This window comes from Anoplophora glabripennis, unplaced genomic scaffold (genome assembly GCF_000390285.2).
Source record: "Anoplophora glabripennis isolate ALB-LARVAE unplaced genomic scaffold, Agla_2.0 scaffold235, whole genome shotgun sequence".
Lineage (NCBI taxonomy): Eukaryota > Metazoa > Arthropoda > Insecta > Coleoptera > Cerambycidae > Anoplophora > Anoplophora glabripennis.
The window spans coordinates 3,275-14,236 of NW_019416402.1; the positions used below are offsets into that span (position 1 = coordinate 3,275).

The following is a 10,962-nucleotide window of genomic DNA, read 5'->3' on the forward strand; positions in this document are numbered from 1 at the left end:
CCGTTCCATTTTTTTTCATTTATCCTATTAAAATTAGCTTAAAACTTTGATCTTTTGATTTTTTGACTCCTTACTTTAAGACAAAATAAAATTATAAAAATTGAATTTACTATATTTTTTTCTTATGTGACCCCATTAAAATTGCATTGTATCGTATTTAGAAAGGTCCAATGTATTAATTTTCACCAAAAAAAAAATATACGGTGCCGTTTAAAAAAATTAAGTCGGTTACCTTGGCAACCACATTTTTTGTGCTACGAAAGATTGCTTGATATCACTAAACGGGAAATAATTTCCCCTANCTCATGCCTTATGTTTCCATTTGAAAAAAAAAGTAGGGGTAGCTGGGAGTTAGGGGGTTGAAGAAAAATTAATTATTATATAACCGAAAGATGGGAAAAAATCAAAATCAGTTACCCAGTTTCGGCGTTTAAAAAAAAATTAACTCATTCAAGAGATGAATTTTATTCCGTACTTCTGGCCGTCCCTATATATATATATAAATATATAAGAGTAGACTATTAGACGACTGTCTAAGTTGAGAATTTTGGATTTAGTTGGGTATGTCAGTCAAATTAACAAAGAATACTATTTATTCAGTTCAAGCACTTTATTTAACGGTTACAATATTATGAAAAACTTTGAAAGTTACAGACAAAAAAATATACTTACAAAAGTTGAGATTATATTCTATACAAAATAAAGTGAAGAAACATGAATAAAATTTAAAAGTTAAAACGTTAAAATTACTTAAAATCCGGTTAAAATTTAATTATAACACTGATAAAACCAACAAATTAAAATATTATATACCAAACTATGCAGGGAGCACATGGTCGTTGAGGTTATGCATAGTGTGAGAAACGAACTACAAAGAAACCAGAATGATCATTAAACAAACACAATTTCGGAAAATCAGTTATTGCGAACCTACAACGTCTATCCAACCTCTAAATTTAAGAATCACTGTTATTAAAATTATTAGAAAAATGTAAAAGGTATGTGAATATGACACTGAGGTTATCAATATCCCATCTTCGGTTTATACAATCCACTTCACGATCTATAAAACAGATATCCAAAAAAGTTCTGTCAGTAGGTTTGTGCAGTGAGAGCAACCTACATAACTACTTTCTCTCCTAGTATGCTAAACTGATGGATCTCGAGTAGGAGACGAGTTTTCAGGAGCAGGAATTTATCTGAAAGGCAGTGGTATCCAGGAAAGCTTTTCACTGGGTATGTCCGCCACAGTCTTCCAGGCCAAGGTTTTTACTATCTTGATGGTAGCAAGTAAGGAGGAGGTAAGTAATTGTGTAGAGAAGATTTTTATCTGCTCCGACAGTCAGGCCGGGCCTAGAGCGGTTAGCTCCCCGAGGACAAGGTCTGTCCTCGTCCAGGAATGTGGAGACGCTTTGGAGTTATTGGCCAGACGAAGAGAGGTAGAGTTGGTTTGGGTTCCAGGCCACATGGGTATCCCTGGCAACGAGAGTGTTAATCAACTTGCTCGTCCCGGATCTAGAAGAACTTGCCAAGGACCTGAACCAATCCTAGGAATCACACGAGGTGGCATTAACGGGGCCCTTAATAAATGAGCCTATCAAACTTTAGGTGAGAACTGGAGGAGAATTAGAGGATGTAGGCAGACTCATAGTTTTATACATGGACCTAACAAACCTAAGACGAAATGGCTGCTGAGCCTTAGTCGAAGAGCCCTAAACCAAATGGTGGGGGTTCCGACAGGCCGTTGCAGATTTAGGAGGCATTTAAGTTTAATAGGGATTGAGGAGGACCCTCTATGCCCGAAATGTGGAGTAAGGGAGGACACCCCCTGTCCACCTTTTGGGACACTGTGCAGTTTTTGGGAGGATAAGTCTTTGGTGCTGAAGAGTTGCAAGGGGTTGGGGTGAGAGACCTTCCGTGGACCAAAATCCTGGAGTTCATTAGGGCGTCGAGTAGGTTCGAGGAGGGTCAGCGGCAGAGAGTGGACAGGTGATGGGACGGCGGGGTCGGCAAAAAGAGCCCACTTGTGGCCTAATTGCCAGGCTGAGACCCCACCTTTTCACTACTACTACTATTACTACTACCATGATAGGATCTTGTTGAAAGTTTGAATACCCAGGTTACCGGTCATAAACTTTTCAATGAAAATATTTTCAAAACTGTTGCACTTCCGCTTATACCGGAAGTTGCCACCACCTTTGTTATCTCAAATGGAATACCCTGTATATTATTGCATTTTTGGATTCTACTTAAATTTTGCTATCGAACGAACCTGGGTCGTTGAGCTCGCCGGCATAGCACTGCTCTTGGAATTTCAAACCGAACCGTCAGACGGATTTTACTAAATAAGAACCTACATCTCCATCTCCAAGAAGCGCATTATGTGAGTCGAGAACGATTCTGTGAAAATTTTTTAGATTTAATTCATCAAGTTGAGGACATTGCAAATCATTTATGGATGAGTGACGAAGCCATTTCCATTTGTCCGGTTAAGTCAACAAGCAGAACTTTAGATATTGGAATGACGTGAATCCTAGACAAATGCAATAGGAACCCCTTCACTCCTCAAAAGTTACTGTGTGGTGCGCTATTTCTTCATCAGGATTATAGGGCCCAATTTTGTTTAAGATTCCCGTGGTAATGCTGTGACGGTAACCTCACAAAGATATGCCGATATGTTGGAAAACTTTTTTGCACCACAGCTTGAACGCTACGAAGTTAACGAGGAAGTAATTTTTGAAACATAAAATCATTAATGCTTTTTTATGTTTAACAAAATTTTCAAAAATAAGACATAATTATAATAATAGTAATTATTATTATTAATTTATTTGTAAAAATTTATTTTCTTCTGTTTTAAATCCTTTTTAAAATCGCTCATTATTCTGTGTGACAAGGAAAAAATAAAAAGAGAAAAATAGGTATTTAAGAAAAATATTTATTTTTGATTATAAAAAAAATGTATACATAATAATATACAATAATATAATGAAAAAATATATATAATTTTAAAATATATAATAAAATATATTATTTCTGTTTCGCTGTGGTGTTGGCGCATGTGAGCTTTGTACATCCGTGGGTTAGGCTCCTAGAAACCCACAGATGTACAGCTCCTTCTCTGTAACAAAGTGTAACGGTATTATTATGTGTGTGACATGTGACACCCCCTTGACTAAATTCGGAAAAGTCTGTAAACTTTAGCGTCATTGACCTCCCTGCTCGGGCGCTAAATTTGTAACGTTCAATCTCTTTGACTGAACTCTAAACGGAAAACTGTCTTAAAAATGTATTTAAACGTCACGGGCGTCCCTATTCGGGCACAGATTTTTGTGACGCACCTTCGATTAACGAAATTTATCGGCGGCGGTGTTCGGCAGCCGCTGGCGGTGAGTGATGTTACAGAAACGTACTGCGGTTGGTATTTTTTTCTATATTCTGTTAACCTCGGGCGCTAGTTTCCCTATATTTCCCTATACGTAACCCTTACCCTCGGTTTAGAGTAAAGTGCACAGGTAGCTGCAATGAAGAAAATTAATTTCCAGGAGTCGACTGTATTTCTTTTTATTGCCACGACAGATAGTAGTTTTCTCAGTGTAGTATTATTTTAAATATAAAATAGACAGAATTATTCGTGTATTTTATCAAAACGGTATCAGCTTTTTTGCTGGTTTGGTTTTGAAAGAAATAATACACCTATTAACCTGAAATTAACAATGAAAATCTTAAAACTTTTACAAATAGAAATCGTGTCAATTTATTTGTACCCACTACTAAATGATTGAAAAAATATTTAAAGGTTAAATGAATAATAAATAAGAACATTTTCATGAAACGGTCAACTATAAACGATAGCGGTGTTAGAGACAAAGTTAGAAATTAAACATACATATTTTTTACAACTTTACTGTAAAGAACATTAACGTATTCAAAGAGAAATATATGATTTATAAACGGCGCTAAAAGGAGAACATTCTACAATAATAAACGGATTTAAAAAAACTACGGTTTTAAATGGTGCTGAAAGGAAAACAAATTTTATGTCGGTCTCCGTTGGGTCTGTAACAAAAATAAAACAACTGTTTACGGATTAATTTACATCTGGGTCTGCGGTTTAATTAACGGTAATGCGGTCTGGCAAGCAAAGGAAAATTAACAAGTGGTAATCGATAGCAACAACCAGTGAAGAAAGCCCAAGTGGTGCAAAGTGGAAAAATCAGGTGGTGTCAGGATGGTAAAACGGGATCCAAAGTAGCTAGCCTTGCAATTCGAACAGCCTCCTAAGATGTATACGTCCGGGGTCCGACTTTGTCCAGAAGAGGTGTTGATCACAGCCAGCCTGCCGGTTAATTATCGGCGTCTCAGCGTACAACGCTTTCCGAGGAAAACGTACTTACACTATATACGGACGACACAGAGACGGTGTTTAGCACAGCCACCTCGGGTCTTGGCTCGTATATCCTCAAGTATCCGATGCCTACCAGAAGAGGTATTTATCACAGCCAGCCTTCTGATTCATCGTAGGCCCTCCATCATACAATGCTTCAAGAAGAAAGCGTACGTATACTGTCACGAACGACTCGGAGACGGTGTTTAGCACAACCCTCTCTAAGTGTGAGTTCGTTGGGTTGGGACAGGACGGTGGAATTTGTTACCAAAAATATTCTTCTCGGGTCCGCATTAATTCCACACTTAAAAGCGTTCAAATTTTTGGACTTCTACTCGGTAGGAACGGCAAATAATTAATGGAAAATAATTCTTACTCGTTTCACTGGTTGTTCTTTAAAGGGCTTCGTGGTGACTACTTGCTGCTGGTTAACTTCTCGGTAGTGAGTTCTGGATAGAAACTGCCGGTTTCGGGTCATGTGGTTTGCTTCACTTCGATCCCCACCGGATTAGCACAAGTCGTGGTGGGATCTTCACGTGACTAGCGACTTGTTAGAGTAGGGTAACGGCCGGTCTGACCTGCGAGCGGATATATACAATGAATAATAACCGCCGGGGTAAATTAATCCGAATAATAAAAAAAATATGTTGCAAGTCCTAGCATAAAAATTAAAATTAAACAGGTTCATTACAAATGAAAGAGTGTAAGATAATATTTTTTTTACACCCTGTATTACGACCCTATTTTAAATATTACGAGTTTTAAGTTAGAAAGAAGGCACATATTTGCCCCGGCCGGCATAGCATCTGGTATTTATAAAAAAAGCTCAAGTGGCTAGTTAACGCCCAATGGCTTTGTTTAGATTATAAATTTCAGACATACCCTTTATCTAAACTTTGAAAACATCACTTTTACGTTTGCCTGTGCTGTGAAAACATTGTGAATTGTGCCTCAATTGAATACTGGATATTAGGTGAGTTTTCTCACTGAGCACACCTATTTATAATGGTTTATTCATATACGTAGAATGTGAGTTTTTCTTACTGAGCATACCTATCTATTATAAATTATATTATTCATATAACTTGTGAGTTTCTTTCACTGAGCATACCTATTTATTTGTATTAGTGGTTTATTCACAGTTTACTTACTGAACATTCTTATTTAATATTGATGGTTTCATCGCATCTTGAATATCTTGAATATTGCCATATCATCTTGAAAATAATAATTGTTAGATATGTTATATAAATTTACGTTGTCAATCTTATTGAGAAGTTAGATATTTGATTTGACGAGCATCATTAATTAGATTGCATATTCTTTTGAAGAAATAATTAAGTGTCTTTTGCATAGATTAGTAGTCATATTTCGGGATATATCCAATAAAGTAAAATGTCATTTGGGTAACAATAAGAGTTGTTATATGACGGATTATTTTGTATTAGTAACTGTTGAGGTATTGCTGTTATGAATTGAGGTGCTAAATTTGCACAATTGATTGGCCAGTTACTAGTAAGTTTAATGACATTTGTTGTAAATAAGTTGTCTATGCATTTGAGGCACTTTACTGTTTTGCTCGTCAGTACTGACATTGCAGATATCCATGGATAATGTTTTTGAGTGATTCTTGTGATGTTGTGCCACGCTACTTGGGTGCGAGCGGGTTGTCAGGAGAGTGTTCTCAGGCTAATTGCTACCGCGGTACTTGGGTGCGAGTGGGTTAGTTGGGAGAGTGCTCTCAGGCTAATTGGTGCCACGGTACTCGGGTGCGAGTGGGTTAGTCGGGGGAGTGTTCTCAGGTGCCGCGGTACTCGGATGCGAGCAGGTTAGTCGGGAGAGTGTTCTCAGGCTAATTGGTGCCACGGTACTCGGGTGCGAGTGGGTTAGTCGGGAGAGTGTTCTCAGGCTAATTGGTGCCGCGGTATTCGGATACGAGCGGGTTAGTCGGGAGAGTGTTCTCAGGCTAATTGGTGCCCCGGTACTCGGGTGCGAGCGGGTTAGTCGAGAGAGTGTTCTCAGGCTAATTGGTGCCAGGGTACTCGGGTGCGAACGGGTTAGTTGGGAGAGTGTTTTCAGGCTAAATGGTGCCGCAGTACTCGGATGCGAGTGGGTTAGTTGGGAGAGTGTTCTCAGGCTAATTGGTGCCGCGGGACTCGGGTGCGAGTGGGTTAGTCGGGAGAGTGTTCTCAGGCTAATTGGTGCCGCTGTACTCGGGTGCGAGCGGGATAGTCGGGAGAGTATTCTCAGGCTAATTGGTGCCACGGTACTCGGGTGCGAGCGGATTAGTCGGGAGTGTGTTCTCAGGCTAATTGGTGCCACAGTACTCGGGTGCGAACGGATTAGTCGGGAGAGTGTTCTCAGGCTAATTGGTGCCACAGTACTCGGGTGCGAGCGAGTTAGTCGGGAGAGTGTTCTCAGGCTAATTGGTGCCATGGTACTCGGGTGCGAGTGGGTTAGTCGGGAGAGTGTTCTCAGGCTAATTGGTGCCACGTTACTTGGGTGCGAGTGGGTTAGTCGGGAGAGTGTTCTCAGGCTAATTGGTGCCACAAGACATCCATTGCACACCTGGAGTTGACACTGGGAGGGGTGTCAAGAACAGTACGATAATGCTTATATTTGTTTATATGTTTAATATATAGAATAGTTTGGTGATATGTAGTATCACTGTGGCTTATCGATTGTGTAGTAGATATATCACACCCTGTATATGTTTAATGTTAAATAGACACAGTCATATTTTCAAATAGAGGCGAAGGAAATACTCAGTGATCATTGATTCATTTATTAACGAGATAATAGGGTGCTCAGGTATGCTTCCAAATTATTTACAGACGTATTTAGTGGCCACTCACTAAGAAAGGATCACCTCATCTCACCATCACAATAGCCAAATCCTAACCTGTTAAGACAAGAGGCCAAATTTGTCTGAGGTATTTACGTTTTTCTTTAGTTACTCATATATTTACGCCCGCAAAATAGATAACAAATATTTACATATTTTCAACGTAATAACCGACAACCGATTTCTACCCTTATTACCCTTTTCAACCCTTTATTTCTCGTTACGAAAAATACCAAAGCTTACAATTTTTAAATATATATATTTTTAAATATTGAACAAACATTAACGTACCTATTAAAATTTCCTGAAATGGAATTAATTTGGGAGGGCCATCATTCTCTTCCTCTTCATTAATTTTTATCCCTAATAGATCCCATACATAAGATGGGACCGTGCACATGTGCATAACACTCCATTAAATAGATCATCTATTCTATGTTGAGTTTCACTCATCATGCTACTGTTACTTTCACTTTTGCTACTAATACACTGAATGCATTTATGCTCTCGGACACGTTTAGCGTCTTGCCATGGCAAATGTTGTTTTATTTGCCATGGTCTTGCTTTCCTTCCTCACCTCTCCCCCACACCCCACACACTATTCGAGAAATGAAACGCACAGAGTTCAGTAATATTTTTTCCAGTTTATTTAAACAAATAAATGCAAACATCAAACTTATCTTGTTAACAATTTATCATTTTATGGTAAATTGTTAATAAGATATGTGGCATATACATTCTGCCTAGTGCAACGTTATTTATTAATAATATACTTATCACAATGAAATTTTAAGCTAGATAATATAAAATCTTTTATCCTACTACAGCCATGTGGCAACAAGTCAATAATAATATTATTAGGTAAAACTGTGTTAAAGTTAAAAGTGCATTGTATAAATAAATTTGAGTAGGTATAAGTATTAAATAACTTTAGATTGTCAAAGAGAATTGAGGAGAATTGTTAATATTCTCGCGTCAATAACTTTGATACGTTTATTTTAAAAGAGTTCAAACTACAAAGTGCGAACGGCAGCTCTTATAGCGGCGGCAGAGGGAAGTGGGTCGGTTCTAATTTTTGTGATTGCAACATATAAATTTGCCAGCTTGAGGAAAATGTTATGGGGAGACAATAAAGATGTTAAAAGGGTGCCAACCTACAAATAAACAAGCTAAAACAAACCCCTAACGGTTTCCTCACCCTGTAGGTAGGGATTTGAAGAAAAAATAAAAATGGCACAAGTAAAATTCACTAATAAATTTCTTACTCTGGTTCTGGCTTTTACGGGATGTTCGGCGAAATACAGGGTCTACAGATGTCCTGATGTCCTGGACTGAAGACTTAAATATGGAGCCCAAGGTTGACCTAATCCCTTCTAGGTTTACCATAAAGTTAGTTTAATTGCGTGACTTAAAATTGCAGCGACTATAGTAATTTCTTAGCTACTGAGTTTTCGCTAAATTATCACTTTACGTCAATAACTAGAAGGCTAGTTACAACAAATTTTAATCAATATTCGTCAAACTTTAACGAACTTAAAAATCTGACTTTTCTCAAAAAAAAAAAGAACCTTTTAGGCCTTCCAAAACTTTTCAAGCAACGTTAAACTTTTCAAGCTACGTTCAACTTTTCTAATTTGAAACTTATAAAACTTCTCTTAAAACTTTTATATAAAATTTTTTACTATTCAACTTTTATAACTTTTCTGGTAAACTCTGGTGAGAGAAAACGGAAGAAATAAAATTCAATTAGCACGTGGTTGCACAGCATTGAAGGTCATACAAAAACATGGGCAAAATCCAAATGGTTAACTAGGCTAAAATCTACTGGATCGAATTTTAGAAAAAACTAGAAATGTAATATTTTATTAATTACCTTTGATGTACTTCGACGTTCACTGGTGATTAATCTAAGTTAAACTAATCGGTTTAATTATAAATCACACGCGAGCCATTAGCAAAAATGAAAGAAGCTTTAAGTCGCTCCGGCGAACGTTTTATTGATTCAAATCTAAAAAAAAACTCATTCGATGTGATTGGTCGGTTGAACGAAATACATTTCAGACTGGGCAACTGCTCTTTAATCACCATTGAACGGGTTCTACAACTGACCATAGCCTATGTCCAACCACAAACTATCCAGTCCACTCTGTGTGTCTTTGGGTCGATGGTGATAGAACTAAGTACAATAACCTTCTATGTATGACAACCAAGTAACCTAATTGTTGTGGCTCCAAGTTCGGTTAACAAATAACAATACTAAAAAGAAATAATACAAATAAAAAACGGTACAGTTAAAATTATACAATTACAGAACTATTACAATTCATACAACATCATTCTCCATGTTTATAACAGGTAAATAGTAAACATTTATTGCACATAGTTTATTACATTGGTGTTCTGTAACTAATTGCAGGGCATGGCAAAGATTTACATGATGTAACAACAATACAGCAGTATACAGGTGGAAACAAAATTAACTAATAGTGATAACAAAGTTGAATTTTGTATGAAGATCTCAAGAAGCTGTTTAATTGTTGCATTATAGTTAAAATAAATAGTGACATTCACACTGTACAGATAGTGAATGTTACAATATGATATTTTAGTTAATGAGCGATTACTAAATTATTAGAATAATAAAGAATAAGTAAATGTTATAATGAAATTAAATTTAAATTAAACCCCAATTCTTGATAAAATATTGTGCCTGACAATTTATTATCACAGAATACGTCGTCAAAAACAAGGATAAACCTACGTCACATGTATCAGAAATAAGCTAAAATTCCAAATTTTAATTTAGTGCATCTAAAAAATAGCAATGAGTGTAAAATTCAAATAGCCAAATAATCATTCGAAATAAAATTTTAAATATCAATATGTTAAAATGTCATACAAATGACAGATGTAAAGATGGCTTCATGCTGACAGATACCAAACCTGAAATAAAAATAAAAATTATTAATTTAAAGAATATTTTACAAAAGATTACAATTAAATTGTAAGATAAGAACAAACATTGTAAAGTGAATAAATTATAACAGTGGAGTGCAACGAGTAAAAACATAATAAAAGAATTGAAAATATGGTGTAGTGACCTTAACAAAATGAGGACATCAAGCATCGTAGGATGAACAATGGAAGGAGGAAAAAACACTTAGTAACGAATTTTTTTGATGAAAACAAGAGGAGATGTAACCGAGAACTAAAATGTAATTTAAAAGAATGGAAAAGTATAATTAATTAAACATTTAATCATATTTACAGAAGCCAAATTAGTATTGACATCATTGAGAATACCTATGAGAGATCCAGACCTGACGAGACGGCAACCACAACATAAGATAAGTACAATGGAAAAGGTGTTCCAGGGGCCAAATTGGTTCTGTCGTGGTATATGATCTGAATTGTTTGTAACATCGACATGGATCCTCGGTGGATACATCGGGAGTTCTAATCGAGCCCCACGTTGGACGCCATGACGAGTTCTTTGATTGGATGTGCCTAATTGTTGAGAATTGCAAGGTGATTCGCCAACCTGGGCTCGTCGCGAAGACATCGAAGCAGAGCTTCGAGCCCCACGTCGAGCGCCATGTCGTGAACTATGATTGGAAGTATTGGTTTCCTCGACCTGGGTTCGCGGTGAAGACACCAGAAGTTCAAATGGATCGTCACTTTGGACGCCAGGTCGCGCTATATTCTCGAACGACTATGGCTTGTGGTGAAT

The 10,962-nt window shown here is 37.1% G+C and overlaps 1 protein-coding gene and 1 long non-coding RNA gene across 2 annotated transcripts; one reads left to right on the forward strand and one right to left on the reverse strand.

Annotated features, from left to right (window-relative positions):
* The first annotated feature begins 1,238 nt into the window (after positions 1–1,238).
* On the forward strand, positions 1,239–1,592 carry LOC108909246. The gene has a single exon (XM_018713512.1). It carries the CDS (start codon positions 1,239–1,241, stop codon positions 1,590–1,592), a length of 354 nt encoding a protein of 117 aa, XP_018569028.1.
* Positions 1,593–7,856: 6,264 nt separating this feature from the next.
* Positions 7,857–10,176, reverse strand: LOC108909250. Its single transcript, XR_001964411.1, has 2 exons — positions 8,498–10,176; positions 7,857–8,386 (listed from the first exon to the last, which is right to left on the reverse strand). It is a non-coding gene; the product is annotated as an uncharacterized LOC108909250 (long non-coding RNA).
* Positions 10,177–10,962: the final 786 nt, after the last annotated feature.